This window comes from Mirounga angustirostris, unplaced genomic scaffold (assembly GCF_029215605.1).
Source record: "Mirounga angustirostris isolate CCGP_5_RB_7025 unplaced genomic scaffold, mMirAng1.0.hap1 SCAF_13, whole genome shotgun sequence".
Lineage (NCBI taxonomy): Eukaryota > Metazoa > Chordata > Mammalia > Carnivora > Phocidae > Mirounga > Mirounga angustirostris.
Window position 1 is genome coordinate 4628784 of NW_026991721.1, and position 24627 is coordinate 4653410.

The window sequence follows — 24627 nt, forward strand, 5'->3', positions numbered from 1 at the left end:
ATCAAGAAGATAAGGCCCTGGCAAAACCCTATCTGAGAACCCGCAGCAATACTTGTACTTCTGAAACGTGAGCGGACTCGCCGCACGCGCTGCCGTTACTGCGCTCCGACTGAAAACCAGCGCCGCGCATGATGCTGGCGGGATGCGCGCGGCGTCAGCGGTCTTTCCCGCCTACTTGTTACTCCAGGTGGCTGGCCTCTCCCGTCTCCCAGGTTTGGCAGGAAGCCAGCGTGAGCTAGGAAATTTCATACACCACAGAACCTCCGGGCAAGAAGAAGTGTGAAGACTGACTTCGTGCCACCTCATATTTAACAAAAGGAAACAGACCCACAGAAGAGGTTCACTCAACATGGCACAGAGCCCACTTCTGCCACCCATCTGTCCCGCGTTTAGCCCACAAATTAGAACTGGCACGCCAAACAACTGTTCAAACGCTTTCTGCAGTCTTTAAATTTTTATGGTTCTTTTGATCTCCAAAAGATTTCTAAGTCTTTAACTTGATTGTTTTTAGCAAGTAAGGAGGCCACTTAAGACTTTTTTCTTAAAAGTTCATCTAATGCTTATTTGCCCAGGATATGATTTATAGAATCACCGGCTAACAGTGTGACGAACACAAGAGTTAAATACCTGGACTCTTGAGATTTAACTCCCGCCCTTAAATTCCAATTCATTTCACACTGAAGTGGGAAAATGCTATAACCAGGAACGGCAGAGAGACCCCAGTAAGCTTACGTGTTTCAGTAACAAATTGTCACCAGTGGAGTCTTGATCAGTAATTGTGTTATTTTCTGTATTTTCAAAAGGACTTGCAAGGATCAGTGCAATACAAATTTCCACTTGTGTATGTAAAAAGTTATTCCACGTATATTTGAAGAACATGTCCTACAAAAAAGAAAAACAATGCTACAATGCTTTCTTTTATGCAGTTACCTCAATGTTTAAAGCCACTACTCTAATACATTTCATGAACAGTGATTTAACAAAATAAAAATGGTATGTTCTTAGTCCAAGAGGACTAATCAAAAGGAACTCAAGTTTACTTTAAAGGGGGTTTGAAATGCCACTACACAGACTAAATACACGCTATCTGCTCATTCAACATGCCAGCATTTGCATGGAACCTAGTAGAAAAGAACAATGAACACGGGAACACTATGTTTTCCCGGCAACTAATAATAGGTATTAAGTTTAGTTAACTTCCAATACTTTTTGAAGGAATTTTTGAGAGTTTTATTTTGACTCAACAAACATTTACTGATGGCTTTTGTGCAGGGCATGGGTGTTGGTGCAATATGGGAGGACACAGAGTTAGAAAGACAGTCTCCAATCTCAAGGTACACACACCCTGAGTGTGAATAAGCACTCAGTTATAACCACTCAGGCATTTGAAACTCATGGAACAGTGAATGGAGCAAGAAGACAGGTCTGAGAAGCGGTGACATGTGGACCTCCTTTCAAAGTACACGGTTTTTCCAGATTGCTCAAAAAGTTGACAGTATCACAAAAAGGAAAGACAATTCCTAAAAGCACAAAATGCACCAAATATATATTCAGGACATTCTTTGAGTCTGGTTATCTAAACTCAAAATCAAAAAGAAATGATTAAATGACCCATTTAGGAGTTCTGTCAAATTTGCTGTCACTCAAAAGCAGTTCTAAAGATTAACAATGGAATGAATTAATAGTTGCATATTTACTATCACTAAGATTAGAGGCTAGTAATCGATGACTTCATGGACAGGAGTAGAAAGTTCTATGCTTTGGGGCGCCTGGGTGGCTCAGTTGGTTAGGCGACTGCCTTCAGCTCAGGTCATGATCCTGGAGTCCCAGGATCGAGTCCCGCATCGGGCTCCCTGCTCGGCAGGGAGTCTGCTTCTCCCTCTGACCCTCCCCCCTCTCATGAGCTTGCTCTCTCTCATTCTCTCTCTCTCAAATAAATAAATAAAATCTTTAAAAAAAAAAAAAAGAAAGTTCTATGCCTTGAATACACCAGATGGTAGGGCAAAAACTATGCCCTCAGAGGGCAACAGTTAAGTTCACCAAAGAGACTGTGGTTCTGTAATGTTTCATCTTGCTCCAGCATGTTCCTGTTCTCTATCCCTATACTGCCATCATTTAACCCAAAGCTGAAATCTAACTAGAAGTATCTAATGACACCAGGTGGCATAACGGTGTGGTTGATAAAGCAACTACCACCAAAGTGGACTACCACTTATTAGTCACAGAATAACGTCCCCCCTTGGGGCACAAAGAGTATGTCCCCGCTCTGGGTACAATCTGCAAAACAGATCCTCTCTCACACAGGCATCTACACCCAGCATCACACAAGAAATGTATATAAAGTGCACATTACCATGCCTTTCGTGTAGTGTGCAAACAGCCCAAACTCCCCCAAATGTATGCTTTGACCAGATGTCTTATGACACTGGCTAAGTGTTAGCGCTCGCACCTTCTGCGCTATCGGGTGGCAGGACAGACAAAGCAAGCATGGGTACCAGAGCTGGGCCTGTGGATTCTAAGCACAAACCTAGGAACTGGGTAACTTAAGCATCAGGGAGGTCCAGATAATTCCTGAGCTGTTTCCGTCTCCACTAACAAGCAGACTAATAGCAGTGTGTATCAAGGAAGAATCTGGACTCAAATCAAAAGATCACATACAGATATACTATACAGATCTATGTCAGTACAGACGATAAACACTTGTCCCTTTGCTAATTAGGACAAGAAAACAATGCTGTAACCAGCAGTCATTTCTTGCTAACACAATCCCCTGGGGAAGAAGACTATACCCAATCATCTGTGCCAGACTGAGCTTCTTGAGGGAGAAGTCTAGGTCTTAATCATCTCTGAAATTTTCTACTGTACGTCTTTACACACAGCAGTAACATACTGAAAACTTAAAAGCATTAGAAATTGACAATAAACTCAAGACGAGAACTGTATAAAAGACCATTTATGCTCAGAACAAGAAGAGTCACTGACCCATACTGTAAATTTGTGAGGTTTTAACTTGAGTTGTATATCCATAAAACATCACGGGCAAATTAAATGACCTTTTGGGGGAAACCTTACCAATATGACCCCAATGCTATTCAGCTCCATGAGGTCCTCATTGATACTGCTGGTGTTTGTCTGAAGGAGGCTGGATATCAACCTGATGACATTCAATCGGGTATTGCCCACCGGAGGGTCCAGCACACCCCACGTAGTCTTCATCACACTTTTCTGAGGAAGAAAAAGCTTTCCAATTACGTCCAGTTCAATAAACAAACAAAAGCGGGGGAGGGGTGTGTACTAATACGTAACACTAGGTAAACTAACCCTGCAAATCATGTGGCCTGAGTTCCACATCTGAAGGAAAATCCAAAGCTGCTTTTGAGATCTTCAAGGTATGATAAAATATCCAAGAGGGGAGGAAATCAAGTAACTCCCCTGGACTAGAAATTCCATAGGAGATCAGATATCCCCCTCCTTCAACATTCCAAACTGCCGGAGGAAGAAAGCAGAATGCTGTAGAAGTTCATGGGGGGGAAGAAGTGCAATATTCCAAACCTGACCAGAAATCCTGAAACTAAGAAAAGTTACAAGTGGTTTGGGAACACAGTCCTCAATCTGTGAGAAAAATGCAAACTCTGATTGCTTCTGGATCACAGCCCTGAAACAGGATCAACTTCAAACCTGTTACTGCCCATAAAAGGGAGTCTCTATACTTTGGTGACAGAAGACAGACACAGGACACTTGAGAATTTCACAGGTTTGACAAGAAAGTGTGGTGAATTCTAACCCAGCAGCGAGGCTGCCCTTTCCTGACTCCCCCACCTGCTCCTCTCAAGGCTTAATGGAATGGAAGGCTCACACTTATACTCCATGCAAGGCAGCTCCAATGAACAGACATGTTAAAAAGCTTCAGGAATCTACTCATACACCACATCACGTAGTAAAACCACGTACAAACTGAACTCACGGACTCCTAGCAGTAAAAGAGAGGAAGCCCAAATGAGAAACTGCCCTGCTTTTGAATCAGGACCAAGAATACAGTGTGAGAATCTACACTAGATGCTGCCTTTTGTCCACCTAGAAAGAAGACAGGCAGGCCAACAAAGACACGGGCTGGAGCACCTCCTCACACAGCCTCTTCTCTCCCATCTCCTTCTCCCATCTCCAACTTCCACTTCTCCTAAATAAATCCTTTATTTCTCATTCCTTACTCTCCCATTCTTCTTCTCACAGCTGCCAAGAAGGATGCCACTGACCAAAAACCCTTAAACACCAGCAGAGCCACTGTCCCTGAGAGTGGACGCCAAACACTCCAGCCTGCACCCAGCACTGGCTGAACACAGACAAGACAGCATGACCCACACAGGGCCCCTGCCTGCTAACTGGTAGCATCAGCCGTCTGAAGACACCATGTGGAAGCTAAACTCAACTCCCTGCGTCATGGACATAAATGATTCTGTGTTCCCCCTCCACAAACGCTAAAATACATAAAAAGCATCTAACGCAGAAGGGAGAAACTAAAATCTTAAATTCCTGATACCCTTCACAGTGGATGCCGCAGAGAACGCACTACAACAGGCCACAGCTTGCGATGACACAGGGCAGGGGGGAGTGTAAGGGAAGTGTAAGGAGTCGTGCTGGCAGGGGAACTCTCGCAGACCTGAGTCTTCCACAGAGATTCTACAAGGAAGGGCTCCTTACCCTGATCTCAATCTCTGCACCACCCTTAGGTGCTGGGAAGCAGTGGCAGAACAGCACTTAGGGCCTGTGGACAGCTCTCTCGCGCAGGGCCTGTCTGTCATGCGCTCGGCGGACTCCCTGATTGAAGTCACTGTGGATGAGCACGCGGACTCTCCCAGTGGAAACACTAGCACTCTGAATCACGCTCAGCCGACTAGTCCTTTAATAAGATACCTGCCCATCAGACTGATACACCCCTCCAACTCTGAATAAGGCAACTCAGTCTCAAAGATCAGTCCCTGAAATATTAGCTTTACCTCAAAAGTGAAAACACACTTTACTTTATTGGCATAGAAGTACCCAGAATTTATAGAAAGAAAGAACAAAAAGCTGAGTTTCCTAAATAGATAAATATTTTGCTTAATTTTAATTCTACCCCATTCATCAATGTGGACACTACATAGAGACAAAAGCCAAATAAAAACTAGCTCAAAACCAATAAAAACAACTGGAAGGGCTGGTTTGTACATGCTGTTCGTAGCCAGTTCTATTACCCACAAGGTTCATATACTTTCTAACAACTGTTTGAACCAAATTATTGACCTGGCCAGCCATGACCCGGCCATGCTTAAAGTAGCTGCCCTACCTTGGGTGGCTCAAGCAGGAGTTCATGGAAAGATCCAAGTCTTCCTCGGATAGCTTCTAAAACACTCTTGTTGACCGAACAAGCCGAATGACTCATGCCTGGCGGGCAGATCTCTATATGGCCTTCAAATCTTGAAACAAAGCAAGTTAATTTTATTATAATTTCAAAACAAATCAAGGTGCTCCCTATCAGCATGTAGGTAGATATATAATAGCTATATAAATATGATTATATAAACATTTCTGGAGAGATAGGAAGGGGGTGTTGTTAATACAAGCTTGCTGGGGAGCAGCAACATGACCTGAAATCCACAGGCCTAAACTGTCAGGAGAGAAATTACATGTGATTTCTTCCCATTCTCCCAAACCTTATAAGCTCTTTATACCTATGATTCTAATAGCAGGTCTCTACCAGGAAATTTGGAAAGCAAAAGGAGATCAGATCCCTGAATTATAGGGCATACCATACTATATGTCATCTGAGATGTTGATAATCAACAGGCCTGTATCTGCTCCATACGGTTTTCCGTGGGTAACCAACATTGTTTCCTACTTAAAAAGCGTAAATCACTCTTCCACATAAAGCTCAATCTATACTCATTATCATCTACTCCTGACGGGAAAGTGATGACGAGTGGAATGAGACGCTCAATCTCAATGGGCTTTAATGAGCACATAGGCCAAGGGGTTCTTAAAGTGGGAGGAGAAACGACCTCAGGAGAAGAGGGGGTGGTCTAAGAATGTGGGCGTGCAGTTCAAGTGAAAAGACAGACCGGCAAGTGGCGTGTCAGTTGGTCGTCAGTGTAAACTAGTCATTGATGATGCAGCTGCAGAGCCCCAGCCCTGGATCCTCACTCACCAGCTGTGGGTTCTATTACGGACACTGGGAGCGTCTACACAGTCTCTCCCAGGCCCGCTGTGAGGGGAGTGCTCACGCAAAGGGCTGAGCATGCCGCCCGGCATGGAGCTCACACCTGGAGAGCAATTATTAGGACTATTTTTGAAAGTATTCCACATGAGTAAACCACTTCTAACTCAGAGCTGCAGGTAAAAGCATTCAGAAATTCAACGGAATAGAACAGGGGAAAGGAAAGGGCTTTTACTTTGGCTAGTGTTTTTTAATGTTTAGGGGTTTTAGTAAATAAATGATGTGGCCGAATACAGCTTTCTTTTATTACAGTTTCTGTCCAGGGAGCCAAGCTTAAACGTTCTTTACAAGCCCATAATTCTAAGAGTATTTATACACTTTTCTTCTAGTATTTTAATTTAATTCATCTGGAATTTATTTTTTACACAAAACAGGTATAGATACGGTATTTCTTCTCAAATGGTAAGTCAATTTCTAAGCAACATTTATAGAAAATCTACATTTCCCCCCTTATGTGAAAAAGCATAAAAAAACCATATACTAAAATTCCTTAAGCATTCATATAATCTTTATTTTTTCATTTAATAAATACTTACTGAGCATCATTTTCTGCACTAGCTTTGACTTAGGTACTGAAGTCAATATCCGTAGTGTTTAGTAAGACTTACACTGGTATCATACCGCCACATTTATTATAACAATGATGCAACTGTAATACTCAGGAGGCGATTTAATTGTTGGTATTGCTCAACATCTCCTGGCTAGTCTCCCACTTTCACTCTTCCAAGTGCATGTAAGAATTCGAGTAAGAATTTGACGACTCCAAAACAAAAACCATGTTGATATTTCCAAGTAAAACTATGTGAAATTTAGACTATGTTAAATTTGGAAAGGCACAAGAAACAATGAATGTTTTATGTATCAGAGTCCATTCTTTTTTACTGCTGAAGAACAATCCACTGTATAGATGTACCACAGCCTCTTTATCCATTTACCAGTTTAAGGACACTGGGTAGTTTACAGGTTGTGTGATTATGAATAAAGGTGACATAAACATTCACTTACAATTTTGTGGGACATATTTTCCTTGTGACAGTATCTAAGAGATTGCTGGATAATACAATGAATGTCTATTTAACTTTGTAAGAACTGCCACACCTCTTTGGAAAGTGGTTGTATGACTCTGCATTCCCAACAGTAACGTGTGAGACTTCCAGGTGCTCCCCACCGTCCCTAGCACTGAGTACGGTCTTATTTTGTTTGGCTTAGCTGTGGAGTTGGCAACGGTGCCCGCTCCCCCACCAAAGACAGGTCTGCACACTAATCCCAGAGCCTGTGAATGTTACCTTAATTAAGATGTAATTAATGAAGGATCTTGAGATGAGATTATCCTGGATTATCCAGATGGCCCCTCAATGACATCCCGAATGTCCTCAAAAGAGAGGAGAGACAGACACACAGCAGAGGTGCTGTAAAGATGGAGAGGTGGCCACAAGCCAAAAATTGCCAACAGCCACCAGAAGCTGGAAGAAGCTGAGGATGAATCTCCGCTAGTGCCCCGGGACGCAGTGTAGCTGATCTTGGACTTCTAGCATTCACTGTCAGAGAATAATTTCTGCTGTTTTAAGCCACAGTTTGCGGGAATTTGTTACAGCAGTCACAGGAAACAAATACAAGTCATTCAAAAGGTGTGTAGCGGCATTTCAATGTGGTTTTAATTTGAATTTCAGTAATGACAAATGATGGGCATTTGTCATGTATTTATTTGCTATACAAATAATTTTATTCATTAAGTGTCTGCTCAAATCTTTTGACCTTAAAAACTGCATCTTCTTGTTACTAAAGTTTTGAGTGCTATACAGTATCTGGATATAAGTCCTTTCTCAGACACGATTTGTAAATATTCTCTGACAGTCTGTGGCTTGCCTTTTTATTTTCACAAGAGTCCCCCCCCCTTTTTTTTTTAAGATTTATTTATTTTAGAGAGAGTGTGTGTGTGTGTGTGAGAGTGAACGAGAGTTCCAGCAGAAGGAGGGGCAGAGGCAGAGAAACCCTCAAGCAGACGCCCCACTGAGCACAGAGCTGGAGGCACGCATTAATCCCAGGACCCTGAGATCACAACCAGAGCTGAAATCAAGAGCCGGATGCTCAACCGACTGAGCCACCCAGGAGCCCCACAACAGAGTCTTTCAAAGAGCATTTTATGGAATCCGAGTTGTCAACTTTTCTTTTATGGATTGGGCTTCGGTGATGCATCTAAGAAATCTCTGCCTAACATAGGCCACGGATCTTCTTCTAGAACATTATAGTTCTGGGATTTACATTTAGTCCTATGATCCATTTTGAGTTAATTTTTGCATAATGTGCAAGGTACATATTGAGGCCCCTCACCCTTTTTTTTGTTCTAGTACCATTTGTTGAAAAGGCTATCCCTTCTCCACTGAACTGCCTCCACATCTCTGTCAAAAACCAACTGATCACATACCATGTGGGCCTGCTTCTGGACTCTTGTTTTGTTCCAGTGATCTCTGTGTCTATCCTTTTGCTAATCCCACACTGTCCTGACTACTGTAGCTTTAGATCAGAGAGTGCCAGTACTCCAATTTTGCTTTTCTCTTTCAAAATTGTTTTGGCTACTGTACTTGCTTTGAATTTCCACATAAGTTTTAGAATTAGCTTGTTAATTTCTACAAAAACTCCTGCTTTGATTTTGATTGGAATTATATGGACACTCCACATCGTTCTGGGGAGAACTGACAACCCAACAATACTGAATTTTCTAATCCATGAACAAAGTAGCTCTCTCCATTTATTTAGGTAGTCTTTGAGTTCATCAGTATTAAGCGGTTTTCGGCATTAAATCCTGCACATTTTGTAAACAGATATATGTCCAAGTGTTTTCTTTTCTCTGCTATAGTAAATGGTATTTCATAAAAACTCCAAATTCCAGTTGTTGGTTGCTATTTTAAAGAAATACAACTAATTTTTTTTATTCTTATGTTAATCCCCATACATTACATCATTAGTTTTAGATGTAGTGTTCCATGATTCATTGTTTGTGCATAACACCCAGTGCTCCATGCAGAATGTGCCCTCCTCAATACCCACCACCAGGCTAACCCATCCCCCCACCCGCCTCCCCTCTAGAACCCTCAGTTTGTTTTTCAGAGTCCATCGTCTCTCATGGTTCGTCTACCCCTCCAATTTCCCCCGCTTCATTCTTCCCCTCCCGCTACCTTCTTTTTTTTTTTCTTAACATATATTGCATTATTTGTTTCAGAGGTACAGATCTGAGATTCAACAGTCTTGCACAATTCACAGCGCTTACCAGAACACATACCCTCCCCAGTGTCTATCACCAGTCACCCCATCCCTCCCACCCCACCCCCCACTCCAGCAACCCTCAGTTTGTTTCCTGCGATTAAGAATTCCTCATATCAGTGAGATCATAGGATACATGTCTTTCTCTGTTTGACTTATTTCGCTCAACATAATACCCTCCAGTTCCATCCACGTCGTTGCAAATGGCAAGATCTCATTCCTTTTGATGGCTGCATAATATTCCATTGTATATATATATGCCACATCTTCTTTATCCATTCATCTGTCGATGGACATCTTGGCTCTTTCCACAGTTTGGCTATTGTGGACATTGCTAAAGAAATACAACTAATTTTTGAATACTGACTTTATTATATCTTGCAATTTTGCTAAATTTACTTGTTAGTTCTAGGAGTTTTTTGTATGTTCTTTAGGATTTTCTACAAAGACAATCCTGACCTCTGCAAACAGATTCAGTTTTCTATCTTCCTCTCCTGCCTTACTGCGCTGGCTGGGACCTCCTGCACGTGGCTGACTGGGACTGGCAATGGCAAAGATCCTTGCCATGTTTCTTGATTTTAGGGGATATCATTTCAGTCTCTGATCATTAAGAATGCTGTCAGCTATGAATTTTTTTGTAAAGGGGGCCTTATCAGTTTCTAAGATCCCGTCCATTACTAACTTACTAAGAGGTTTTTATCATAAAGGAATTTACTGAAATGACCAGATGATTTTTCTTCTTTAATCTGTTAATATGAGTTACACTGATTTTTTACTGAGACTTTATTTTTATAGAGCAGTTTTAAGTTCATAGCAAAGTGGAGGGAAAGGTACAGAGATTGTCTCCCCCATTACCAACTCCCCCTCCTCACTCCCAGAGTGGCACATCCGTTTCAATCACTGAACCAACAATGACATGACATAATCATTACCCAAAGTCTACAGTTAACCATCATGGTTCATTTTTTGGTGTTGTGCATTCCAGGGATTTACACAAAGGTATAATGACACGTATCCATCACTATGGTATCATACTATTTTCACTTCCCAAAAAGTCCTCTGTGCTCTGCCTATTCATCTCCCCACTGCCAACCCCTGATCTTTTCATGGTCTCCACAGTTCTGCCTTTTCCTCAAAGTCATATAGTTGGAATCATATAGTTGTAGCCTTTGCATTGGCTTCTTTCACTTAGTAATATACATTTAAGGTTCTTTCATGTCTTCTGAAGGCTTGACAGCTCATTCTTTTTAGCACTGAGTAATATTTGTTTGGATATACCATGGTTTATTTATCTACTCACCTACTGAAGGACATCTTGGTTGCTTCCAAGTTTTGACAAGTGTGGATAAAACTGCCATAAACATCCATGTGCAGGTTTTTGTGTGAATATCAGTTTTCAGCTCCTTTCGGTGAATACCAAGGAGCTGGATAATAGTTTTGTGAAAAACTGTCAAACTGTCTTCTACAGTGACCATACCATTTTGTGTTCCCACCAGCCACAAATTAAGAGTTCCTCTTGATCTACAATTTCACCTGCATTTGGTGTTGTCAATGTTCTGAATTTTGATCATTCTCACGATTGATTTGTGAAGGATGAATGAGCCTTGTATTCCCAAGATAAACTATAGTTGGTCATGATATATTATCTTTTTAATATATTGCTGGATTTAATTTGCTAATACTTTCTTGAGGAATTCTGCATCTAAGCTCTTGTGGAATCTTGCTAGTTTTCTTCCCTGTAATATTTTGGTCTAGTTTCAAAGTAATCATGGTCTCATAAAAAGAGCTGGAAAATGTCCTCTCTTCCATATTCTTGTAGAGTCCTTAGCTCTTTGGCAGAATTCACCAACAAAGCCAATCTGGGCCGAGAGTTTTCTTTGTTTGAAGCTTTTAAAAAGGAATTAAATTTTGTCGAGAGGTCTAAGACGGTTTCTGCAAGCTACTACTTTCTGGAATGAGCTTTGGCAGTACTACTCCTATAAAGAAGCTATCCGTTTCTTCTAACCCACTGAAATCGTCTACTGAGTTGTTTACAGTATTCTCTTATTATTATTCTTTTAATGTCTGTAAGAATACAGTTACGGCCCCTCTTTTGTTCCTGTAAAGTGTAATGTGTATCTTTTCTACATTTTCTTAATCTGGCTAGAGATTTACTGATTTTATTGATTTTTTCAAAGAAGCAACTTTTAGGTCTCACTGATTTTCTGTATTATTTTTCCCTTCTTAATCTCTTTGATTTCGGCTCTTATCTTCATTATTTCCTTCCTTCTGCTCACTTTGGGTTCATCTGCTCTTCCTTTACTAGTTTCTTAAGGTGGGAGTTTAGATCGCGGACACAAAACTTTGTCTTCCTTTCTTAATTAATATAAACATTTAATACTAGAACTTTCCCTCTACTGCTTTCACTACATTCCACAAAACCTGACATGCCCTATTTCCATTATCAGTTGAAAACATTTTCTCATTTCTCTTGTCATTTCCTCTTCGACCCCGGGGTTATTTAAAGTGTGTTGCTTTCATTCCCAAATATCTGGGGATATTCCAGCAATCTTTTTCATTGATTTCTAGTTTAAGCCCATTATAGTCTGAATAAATACCGTGTATATTATTTTAATTCATTACGGTTTGTTTGATGGCTGAGAATCTGGTCTATCCTGATAAAAGTTCCATGTACACTTGAAAAGACTGTGCACCAGGACGTGGCTGGGGGAAGGCTCTGCAAGTGTCACTCATGTCAGCTAGGCTGCCACTGCTGTTCCGGTCTTCTGTATTCTCACTGGGTTTCTCTCTAGATGCTATGTTGATTTCTAGTAGAACCGTCTCCTATTGACAGAAAAACTGCAAAGGTGGTACAGAGCATTCCCACATAACCCACACCCAGCTTCCCATTATTAATATCTTACACTAGTTAATTAATAAACCAATGTTGATACATAAATCCATACTTTATTCAGATTTCCTTCGTTTTTACCTAAAGTCCTTTCTTCATTTCAGAATCCCACCTAACACATCACATTATATTAGTTGTGATGTCTCCTCGGCCTCCTCTTGGCTGTGACAGTTACTCAGACTTCACTGGTTAGACATTTTGCGGAATGTCCCTTAACTGGAATTTGTCTTAGGTCTTCCTCATCACAGGGTCTCTGAGAGGAAGACCACACAGGTAAGATGTCATTTTCACTACACCATGACAAGAGTGCAAACTGTCAACACAACTTATCATTGGCTAGTCACTTTATCTGGCTGAGGAAGTGTCTGTCAGAGTCACTGTCAAGATGCTCTTTTTGTTATCTTTCCATATAGAACTCTTTGGAAGGAAGTCATGGTGTACGGTCTACACCGCAGAGTGGCCAGTTTGTTCTTCCTCCTTGAGGAGGGAGCATCTACACAAACTATCTGAAATTCTTCTGCAGGGGAGATGTCTCTTCTCCATTTATTTGTATCAGTATGAGCTAACGAATATTTTGTACTTTGGGTTCTAAGACAACACAGCTTTACTTTATTGTACAAATTATTATGCTGCTGCTGTTGTTGATTGTGTCAATCAGCTCTGGCCAATGGAAGCTCTTTCAGCTGGCTCCTGTGTTTCTCTAACAGAACCCCTGCCTCACAGGGGTGGGGTTTTGTAGGTCTTTTAATACTTCCTTATTTTTGTACTACATGGTGCTCTTGCCCCTGTCGTAAAACTGGCCATTTCTCCAAGGAGCCCTGGGTCCTTTTCCTGGAGAATGGTATGAGAAACCAAGATCTGGGCACTCATCCTTGTTCCCAGTGGCATGTCATTACTTCTAGACTGTTGTAGCCCACAAAGCAAGTCTTTTTGGTTGAACTCTTCGTGGCTCAGTGTGGGTAATTTCTAATGTCCTGTACTGATTATTTCCTTGAGTCGGCCCAAGTTCACCAATAAGCCCATAAGCATTCTTCATTTCTGCTGTGGTGTTCAGTTCTAGCATTTCCATATGATCTTCCCTCTCTCTGCTAAAATTCCCCACCGGTTCACATATTGTCCATTTTCCCCACAATCCTTTAACATATTTAATCAGTTATTTTAAATTCTCTGTCAGACAGTTCCAGCATTTTTAAATTTCGTTCTATTGACTACTCGTGCTCATGAGCTTTTTTGGGATTCTTTTTACCTTGTTTGTCTTGCAATTTTGGGCTAAAAGGTGGACAAGTTGTGTAGAGTAGTAGAAACCGATGTAAACATTATTTCTGGAATGAACACATCTCTTATTCTCTACACCTTTAGTGTGGGGTTCAAATCAATCTTAAGGTGAGCAGCTGAACTAGGTTTGCTAGGACTGATTTCCCTCAGCGTGTTAGACTTCAAATGTGTCTCAAGTTACTCTGTATTTATACTTAGGGCTGGTTTGTCAACTTTTTCCCCACGTCACTCTTTAGCTTACTCTTAGCTAAAGTTCTTCCCTGTAAGCTTGCTCCTGTGCCTGATAAAAGTCTCCCCCTACACCAGCCTTTCCTCTTATCAGCTGGCTGCTGTTACTGGAGGTCTGGTGGAATGGAACAGTGGGGAGAAAGGCCACTGTTCTGCTTTAGGCTGTCTTAGGCAGCTGAAGGGTCCCTAGCTCTCACTGACCCTGCTTCAGTGGTAGGGGATCTCTTTAACAGTTGGGGCCCAGAACGTGTCCCTGCCTCTCCCATGGGCTAGAGGATTTTTTCTGGTCCGTTCTTCCCACTGCAAATGGTCTTCACCTGTGTCTTTATGACTAAAGGATTTCCTTAATGGCCTAAGGACTTCGTTCAGCAGGTGCTAGAGGAAGGATTACGGTGGGGACTCATGCATTTTCCCCAAAGGCTGCTGCTCTGTTTCCTGAGGCCCATTCTTCAAGGGAAGCTTTTTCTGGCCTCTTGCCCTGCCCCGCCACCACCATTTCCCCAAGAAGAGCTTACAGATGTGTGCATATTCCCCTGGCGTCTACAGCTTTCAGGTTTCTTTGCCCTCCTTGTCCCCTAGGGAGATTTGGGAGTTACCTAGCCTACTGTGGTCCTGCATTTATGCAAAACGTATCTAAACTCTTAATTTCACCAAGATGAAAAATGAAACTATGAAAGTACCCCAGTTCCTTGGTGTAAGGTAAGAGCTAATATATACTAACTTACCCCTTTTCTCCTTATTTCTTGAGTTTTATTAAAATAATCTAAAATGTATTATTTGTTTCCAACATGTAACTTATTCAACTATTCATTTATTCATTCTGAACATTTAACCATCACATTCATATTAATAATTTACAAACCCTATCCATTTCCTTTATCATCACTTTTATGAATATTACTACTTTAAGTTCTTTAACTTATTTTCTGTTGGGTTTTAGTCAAGTCCATCTTCAGGTACTTCACGCCGAGAACAGAAGCCTGATGGAACGCTGAGGTCGCTGAGGTCGCAGAGACCGGGGAAGGCCTGCTCTGCCCTCACACGTCCCAGCAGTCAGCAGCAGTGAGCCAGGGGCACAGTCCTGCCCTCCGCTTTCCGTCTTTATTTAGCTTCACAAATGAGATGCCTGGCAATCTGATCTGCTTTGTAGTTAACCCGTTTTTTCTTATCCAAGTATTTCTAGGATTTGTCCTTTCTTCTTGGGATTCATAAATCTCATCAGGAAAAGGCTAAAATCTGAGTGCCACCCTCCCTTTTAAATTTAATCTTGAGTATAGCATTTGATCACTTTCTGATCTGAAGACAAGTTCCTTCTGGTCAAAAATTTCCTTCTATTGTTTCTCTTATTGTTGTATCTTCTCTGCTCTAGATTGTACAATTATGTGTTTTCTTTCTTCCATTTGCAAAGACGTACCTTTTTTCTCAGATTTATTCCTTTCTCAAGTCAGGGTATTTGACAGAAGCCTCACAGCACAGCACCATTTCAGATGCTTTCAAACCATGTGAAGAGATGGTGCAACTGTTGTGAAGCATGAGGAGCAAGATGACAGGCCTGCACCACCTGATTACTACCTTCATCCCTGGTTACATTCTTTAAAATAGAATTTGCAGTAGAAGATACAAACACAGTCAAAATTGCAGACAATCCCCAAATTACAAGATCTTTGAAGCGGTGTTGCCAAACTGCCTTTCATTACCACAGACCAAATATTAGACATACCGGGAATAGAGATAAAGGAATTTGGGAAGTGGAATGATTGTGTTCACTACTTTGCCAGAAACCAGAATGACATCATGAAAAGTACATCCAGAAACTTGGATGGCCGAAATTTTCATATGCTGACAGCAGCCTCCTCTGTCCTCTCCAAGCCCTCTGGTTTACTGGAGAGATCTAACAGTGAGTGAGAAAATACGAATTCCAATCCCTAAACCACATATTCCTGGAGGGCGCACATATACATACCTCTTCAAATCCTCATGCTCCAGGGAACAATTGGAAAATTCTGACAATTAGTAAGTGAATTGGCACTGGACATAAACTGTACAGAGTAATATGACAAACATCATCTGGCTGGCCCAGGGCACATACATGTGAAAAGCAGACAATATTTCTGATTCTGAAACACTTGGCACAATTTTTCCTTAAAGGCCGCAAGCCACCTACCCACCCATTTTAAAACCTCACAAACTGCAGTGCCCTCACATGTGAAATCCCCAAAGAACCAATCTGAAGCCTCAAGTTAGCCTGTGTAGAAAAGAATCACAAGACAGAAAGCGTCCCTGAATTGCCACTTGGGAGGGGAGAGAGCTGCCCACTGACCAGGAGGAACACCTATTTTCATTTCATAATCAAGAAATACGCTTCTCTTGTGTTGCATGTTTTATTTATGACACCACTTGTTATAGCTACCTTCTCATAACTACTACAAATAACTAAACACTGCTGGTGAACAGTGCTCACCAAACGCTATCTTCAACTGTATCCCTATATCCCACGCTCACACGAAACTAACTCAGAGTTCACATATGGTGGAGACTCAGCACCTGCAATTCAAGGGCATGAGATTGTAGCTAATCAACCAACAACTTTTAGTTTCTAGAAAATCTCAAAGCAAAACAAAATGGCTCAGCATTTGTAAGACAAAAGGAAAGCTTACGTGGGCCGCCGTGTCTCAAGTAAAGTCAGCAGTATCTGGATTGCACTGACTATGGCGGATTCATTTTTCTCCTTGTGGAAAATATTTGATAGAAGCTGCTCTATAATTTCTTGCCTAGGGAAACAAACCAACAGTCAAGTGCTAACTGTAACATCCATTACCAGTAACGCCAGAGAAGAAGAGCATGGCAGCAGTCAGGCAAGTACTCTACGAGAGCTCAGCCGCACTTGGTCAGATCTGTTTCGCTTCACAATATTTTATTTTTAATACATTTATTAAACCAGACAAGTGATCCTGCTTATTATAAAACCTAACTCTCCGACATGTATTCCCCTACTCCCTCCCCTCAGCAGAATCACCTGGGCCCTGCTTGCCTTCGTCAATCTTGTTGAGAGCCAACAAGTATTTCAAGACTGGAAGTCACCTCCCACTCAGACCGGGTGCTGGTGGTGGTGGCTGTGGGTGGTAAGAAGATTTGGAACTCTTCATCCCACAAAAGGAGGGGAATTTTTCAAAAAGCCTAATTAGAACCCACAAATGTCTTCCCACAAAGGCATTAATGTATAATTAAGATCTAAAACACGTAAAAGATCAATTGTTGCATTTACCCTCTAATTAAAATTTGGTAAATCAAAATAATATGGTAGCAATGAAGTAGATTTGCCTGAACTATTGCCCAAAATGTATTCTCTATAGGCACACTCGTTTTTGCTGGTTATCGTATCGTTTTTGTCCATCAGTAGGATGAACATTACACACTCAAGCCAGGATGAATGTAAAACACAAGGGTAACTTATTAGGTAAATTTATATGGACACTCCCAAGGAAGATCTCGGTTTCTTAGGATCTCAGTAATTTTCAGAATCCAAGTAAATGAAACACTGGCATCTCCCTTACAGCGGGACACACAGCTGGGCTGTCCCTGTTGCTCACCCAGCAGAGACGCCAGTTGTCCTGAAGTACAGCTGTGCTCACTGCATCCCAACATCCCCTTACCAGGCCAGGGCAGCAAGCAGGAGAGAATCTCTTTTTATCTGGGGGAAGCAAATAAAACTGGTATCTAACCTAACTTCAGAGCACCCCCACCCCGATGGAAGGAGCTTTCAAGTACTGCCAGACCAGCACTAAAATGGTGAGCCCTTTACGCAAAACAGCGCTATGAAAGTCACTCAACACACAGCAGTCTACAAAATAAGTACTAGGTTTGGGACTGGGCTCTGGAAAACAGCCAGCTTTTTCATAGTAAACAGGTGTGTATTTTCCAAAGAGCAGCCTCACGCCACGTCGAGGAGTCCTGACACAGCATCCAACCGCAGATGTCCACCTTCTCGTTCCAGCGCACGTTCTTACCGGAGAGCGCAATCACAGTTCCATAAATGCTGAAGCCTGAGGGAGTGGCTAACAAGGAGGCCCTCACTAGCTCAGGGCCTCATCAGTCAACTGCGCCCATGAAAGCATCCTACTAATGCACAAAAATGATATGACAGCCAGCAAAAATCTGGTGGTCAAGATGTAACACAGTATAGTAGCTGAACCATATTATGAGTCTTATCTAAACACACAAGTATCACTCAATACAGAAGAAATCATGAACTGAAGGACTAAGCTATTCAAACATGATAAAATGAATGCCTTTGTATTCCTTAAATATTAAGGCATTTATTTACATGTGAGAGAAAATAGATTTACTTTCACATTTTAAAAAAACTGGAGTTCTTGGACGAGTGTTAGTAAACTCCCCATAAGAGCTGTGAGGGCACGAAGCACACAGGCCCCGGGGGCCAGACCCCACATCTGGGAGGGCCCCGGCGGCACTGACACTCAGTGCTCACTGCTGACCAGTCTGGCATCCGGGGGAACCTGCTGTCCCTGACGGCCACTGTACTTGAACTAACCTGTCCTAAGTGTAAAATACACACTGGATCTCCAAAACTGTGACAAAGAAAAGAATGTAGAATACCTCAGTAATTATTTTTTAAATGGGCATATGTTCAAATATTTTGTGTCAATGAGATTAAATAAAATATATTATTAAAATTAATTTCACCTATTTTTTTACTCGAATGTGGCTACTAGATAATTTAAAATGACATCTGACTTTTATTTCTATTGGACAATGCTATCATGAACCATGAGATTGTTGGTATTCAAAAATTTTTAACATACTCAAATGGCAATTTTACATGGTTCAACCTAACACTACTATAATTACTAGTATTTAAATGTGGAATATCTTAGATGTACAAAGAGTACATATGCCATAATGCCAAGAATAACGGAAATGGGGAAGGAAAATGACATTTTACTTAGAAGCTGGTAATTTAAGTTTCCCTACTTCAGAGAATTAGTCAACTCCCTTCCTGGGAAAATACAACTCTACTTCTTAGATGACAGACTTTAAAAATGACACCATGTCTCTAATTTGTTCCTAGCTCATCTCACTGTGTGGATGCAGGTCAAATGTATGCCTGTGCTCAATGGCAAATATTCTTTCAGAGAATGTGTGAATCTAGAAAAGCTAGTACCCACGGGTTGGCCATTCACAAATTTCAAAACAGCACACCATCCTCAAGCTATTTTCCACCCAAACATGAGATGGCTGCTCACAAGGAATGGTCATGAAAAATAAGGGCAGAGCAGTCACTACAAAGACAAAAAACATACAAGACTTGTAAACCCTTCAAATCAGGTCTGGTCAGGTTACCCCTAGTCAGCTGCAAAGGTATAGTAAACCCCAAGAAGAGCTTCTGGTAAAAATCCTTGACTACAATGGGTCAAATTAGTTTGTGGTTCAGACTATTCTTCACCAAAGACCTGGAGAGCAGTAACCACAGCCATGATGCGCTACCCCATCTTAGGACGGCTTTATGGAATTATAGTTTACAGCTATTTGAAGAGGTCGAGGTCTACATATAAATGTCATTTATTTACATTTTTACCCTGCAGGTCTCTACTGGGCATCAAAAATAGCTGAGATCAGATAAGCCGGTTCTCCTACCTTCTCCCCCACCCAAGGGTATTGAGCAGGGTCATGATTCCCCCAGATGGAAGACTTACCAACCACTCATACTGGTAACACATCAAATAGCATCAATTAAAAAAAAAAAAAAAGAACAGGAACAGAGTTTTAAACATACTTTTCTAGAGTGGCAAGCAGGGGATCTGGTTCTGTACTGTTCTGAATTTGTAACATCTGGTCTCTGCTCAGGCGAACAATTTCACAAAGTGACTGTGAAGCATTTGAATGCCGCTAAAGGAAAAAAGTACAATTTTAACCATAAAACACATCAAACGTCAAATTTATAACAAAACGTTAGTGAGGACATTGCTTAAGAAGTAACACAAATCAACACTGGCCATAAGAAGCTGCAGTGAGTAAAAAGTCAAGCTCAGTAGAAGTAACATAGGTAAACACAAGAGTATTTGGTTGTGCCAGGCTAATGAGCTTCACATAACAATACTGCACAGTACAGATCACTACGTGTAGGTACATGGGATCAAAGTTCTGGCAAGGAAAAATTTCTACAACTGAGAACTTGAAAAAAAATACACCCCCAAAATACAGCTGACCTTTGGACAACATGGGTTAGAACCACACGAGTTCACTTCCACGTGGATTTTCTCAATATGGTATAGTACTTATTTAAATGGATTTTCTCTCATGATTGTCTTAACATTTTCTTTTCTCTAGCTTGCTTTACTGTAAGAATATGGTATGTAATACATATACAAAGTATGTGTTAATTGATGGTTTACCTTATTAGTAAGGCTTATGGCTAATGGGCTATCAACAGTTAGGTTTTATGGAGTCAAAAGTTTTACATGGATTTTCGATTTCATAGGGGGTTGGTACCCCTAACCCCTATGTTGTTCAAAGGTCAAATGTATATATTTTTATCAGCATAGAAGCTGATAAATCAGCTTTTAAATCAGCACTGATTTAAAAAAAAAAGACAAATACAGCTTTCTGGAATATACCAATGGGTAAGAAATGTTCATCTTCTCCCAATGTACTGTGTGTTTACCTTACAGGAAAGGTCTAAAATCTCAGCACCTGAATGCATTATAGTCTGCGGCACGTGGCACTGAGCGCAGCCCGCAGATGGAGCAGTTACACAGCCGGTTCAGGTGGACCGTGATACTACGGCACAGATGACAACACACAGCAGGGTATCAAAACCCACTGACTAGAATTAGGAACCTAACATTTCCCTGGTCAGTATGATTTTAGCATACAATTTATCACTTAATACAAAAGAGAAGTATCGAAAGGATTGTCCAGAGGCAAAATTAACTTTCTTGCAAGTCAAGTCAAGAAGCTAATGCTCCAAATGCTTTGTCCTTAAAAAAAAAAAGAAGAAGAAGAAGAGCTGCAGACTTGGGCTTCTCCTGTATCAGTTTCTCCTGAGCCTTGCAGACAGGTTTAATTTCCTGTTGAGCAATCATGTTCTTCTGTTTGAGAACGGAAAACCTAGTAATAGGCAAGCCTTGTCCACGGACATGTATTCCCTGTGAATGAGACAGGCCAGGCTCCTGTCATCACTCTCCAAGGCCCCCAGTGGCCACACTTACATCACACGGGAAACGTGCTCAGGAACCGTCCAACTCCCCCGGCCACAGGAGGCGTTATTAGCCCAACCAGACTGCAGGCTCCCTCTAAGCAGGACTTCTCCCACTGCAGCCCCCGATACGGGCACACACTGGGATGTGTTCTGAATGTTAACAGGAGCGATACTGCAGGGGGGCACCAGATGCACTGTCCCAAGGGGAAGATGGGGAATCAACAGCACCTTTAATGATTAACTTTTGGGGGGGGGGGGGGCTGTTTTAGATAAATTCCAGGTATCAGAAGTTTTTGAATACACCCAAGGAGAAGGGGCTAAATCAAGCTTTATGAGCAAGAATATCCTCTGGTTACACACTTTTCCCTTTGTACTATTCCTCCATGGTCTCACTCTTCAATCTAACTGGCAACCTAAGGCACACAAGAAGGTCCCCTGACCTCCCCATGACATATCTGCCCATCTACTTGAAATCACCTCCTTCAGAGAGAGTAGGCTGAGCCGCAGAGCTGTCGTGTCCACAGGCAGAAATGGCTAAACATGGGCAATTCCACAGGGCTCAGACCGCGACAGAAGGCGGCAACAAGAGGAGCGGCAGAGCTGACAGCTTCCTCCACAGGGGCCAATGGGCCAGTCCTGGGGACCCCACCCAGACAGGCATCCCCTCAGCACAGAGCTCAGTCTTCAAACTCTGGAGCAGCTTCAATCCTTTTGCCAAGTCAATCCCCAGCTCCCGTGACAAAGCCAAACCTGTCAGTGCCAGAAGCCAGGCCAAGAGCCCAACAACACTTTAGGGGTTTAACGGTGGCAAAGACGCCGATGTGCTGCCTGGACAGTGTAGCCAGGACAGAAAACACAAGTGCAGATGTGGCCACACCATTTGGGCTAACGATGTGTATACAAGGAAAAAGAAGTGGGACGGAGAAGGTCTGTAACAAAGGCAAGCAGATTCAGCACAAAATCCCAAGCTCCAGAAGATCATGCTAGAACCAGGGCCTGCTGTTTTCCACATTTCTGAAAAGGTTCTGAGCATCAGCAAAATGTAGTATTTTTTTAAAACCTTTAGTGCTTAGAAAAGTGTCAACTTTAAGAATGCCAGATTATACCTGTCCTCTACCTTCATGTCTCATACAATTATGCTCTATGCCCAAATAAACTCGGTTCCATTTTTTTAAAAAAATCAAGGTTACAGTCACACAAGAGAACTTACATCTTCTTCTTGCGATGGATGAACTATTTCCACAAGTCTCTGGATAATTTGCTCCTCATTTAACCACTGTAAAACACATTGTAGAGGTAATCATAGCAATGCGTGGCTCTTGTTCAAGCCCCAATGAAGATTAACATACTTGGAAATATCCATCACATTTTAAGTAGAATGTTACAGGTTTCTCTGGACTTTGAACACTACAGGAAATTAAAAGTCCCCCAAGGAAAATGCCAGTGAATATTATTATTTAAACAGTAGCCAACAGTACCAACTATGCCCCAAATTATAATTCCCACATACAAAAATTCTAACATCAGCTTCTTAGCCACTGGGTAATTCTCAGACACTAAGCACTAAAAGGGTCTGTATTTTGTTTGGGGCGTGCACGCGCATGTGAGTGTGTAATTTATATATTTTCTGTAAGACAGTATTCACCCTAAGACAGCATCAGAGGGGCGCTTGGGTGGTTCACAGTTGGTTAAGCCCCCAGATTAGGGCTCTAGTCAGGATCTCAGGGTCAGGCTCTGCCCTCAGAGGAAAGTTGGCTTGAGATCCTCTCTCTTCCTCTGCCCGTCCCCACTCCCATGCACGTGTGTGCTCTCTCTCTCTCAAATAAATAAATAAATCTTAAAAAAAAAAAAAAAAAGCTTCAGAAAGACTGAGAAAAACAGTATTTAGTTTTAGACTCCAAAACCAAAACAGCCACAGGAAACACGGGGGGCAGGGCACCGTAGCAGGAGAGTTCATCTGCCCTGTCACGAGTTAGTAAAGAGCTAGTATCCTGCCTAGGACAAACTCTTTCTCATCTACATGTGAAGTACTGACGTGAATGAAAATAGGAAGAGAAGAATAAGGGAGAATAAGTATCAGCTAGTAGACTGTTAGGCAGGAACAGAAGCAACATAATAAACAAGGCACTTATAACCAAGAAAGGACACAAAAACAAAAACAACCTCAAAACAAAACCCAAAGGTTAAAGGGAAATTGGGGGGGGGGGACAGCGGAGGCATGGGGCTGGGTGGCAAGAAATCAAACACAATTTGCTAAGGGCAAAGCTGCCTGCTCCTTAAAGAGAAGGTGCCCAAGGAAAATGCAAACAAAGCTACTAGAGGGCACAAAGCTAGAGGTCCAACTTTACATTTTAAGATCAGTTTCAAAATGGGCACATGAATCACCCTCCTGGGGATCTTGCCAAAATGCAGATTTTGATTCAGTAGGGCAGAGGTGAGACCTGAGTCCTCAGGTGACACTTGGGGCCACACTTTAGTAGCGACGGGCAGGGGGATCATGACCACCAAGGGAGAAGGAAGGAAACTTTGTGGGCTATGAAAGGATCAGCCCCTCACTCCTACTGCCTCCACAGCCATTAATAAGCACTTATTCCCCCATGACGGGCACCCAAATCAAAGCTTCTAACTACCCTTCCCCCAACCCAAGCCTTTACTATCACTACATCCCTCCAGAAGCGCATCTATTCCTTTAGAAATGGCCCTAAAATTCAACCCAGAAGTGACCAAAGGAATTCTAAGAAACTATACTTAATAATTTCTGCCTAGAGCAATCCAAATATAAAGGTGACCCCTCTCATTGCCCTCAACAATCTTTCCTGGAATCCTCAACATCTTCTGAGAAAAGATATCCACAAAAACATACCTAAAAGGAACCAGCACCCCAATTTCGGGTCCCTTCCCACAGGCAACTCCAGGACATTCACTAGGTATCCTCAGCTGGTGTCCTCACAATGACCATGGTTCTCAGGAGACTTCCGCCTGGTTCTACAGACCCAGCCCTGACCCCATCCCCTTTACACAAACACATGCCTGGGCATGCCTGCTCACCTCAGCAGAACATGCCTTTCCTGGAATACCACCTGACAGACCCTCCTGCCTCTCCTCTGGTTCTTTGAGTCTTTAATTAAAATCAGTATTGCCAATAAAACTAATTTCAAAGGAATGAGTGTTAGGGTTCGAGGCTGAGTATTAAGGATGGAGTGGGTTGGGGAAGGTTCTGGAAGAAGGCAGTGAAGAGAATGAGAGAGGAGGAGACAGAAGACAAGAAGGGGCAAAGGTAAGAGCCCGTGAGAAACCTCATCTTCCAGTTACTCACACTCTCCCTCTTCCCGCCCAAATTCCACTTAAGACAGCTCTTCAAGAGGCGCACATATCCTAAAATATCCATCTACCAAAATTTTAAAATATGTGTGCTTTTGGAAATAAGCCCCATTCTCCTTCTCCTTCTATGATCCTAACTACCCACAAGAGGAACGTTACCCTGAAGGCTGATTTCCTGGAAAC

At 42.0% G+C, this 24627-nt stretch overlaps 1 protein-coding gene across 17 annotated transcripts in view; it reads right to left on the reverse strand.

Moving 5' to 3' along the window:
• PPP6R3 (protein phosphatase 6 regulatory subunit 3) overlaps window positions 1-24627 on the reverse strand; it is a 139016-nt gene that overhangs the window by 40892 nt on the left and 73497 nt on the right. For 16 of the 17 annotated variants that reach the window (XR_010406769.1, XR_010406767.1, XR_010406766.1 and 13 more), the window contains 6 exons: window positions 22334-22399; window positions 19699-19811; window positions 16562-16675; window positions 5324-5453; window positions 3073-3225; window positions 733-882 (listed from right to left, as the gene is read on the reverse strand). Coding sequence is in view for 7 of the 17 variants with exons in the window: in XM_064576068.1 (XP_064432138.1) it covers window positions 733-882; window positions 3073-3225; window positions 5324-5453; window positions 16562-16675; window positions 19699-19811; window positions 22334-22399 (726 nt within the window). In the remaining 10 variants the exon portion in view is untranslated. The remainder of the gene's footprint in view (window positions 1-732; window positions 883-3072; window positions 3226-5323; window positions 5454-16561; window positions 16676-19698; window positions 19812-22333; window positions 22400-24627) is intronic. The other variant, XR_010406768.1, reaches the window with a different exon arrangement.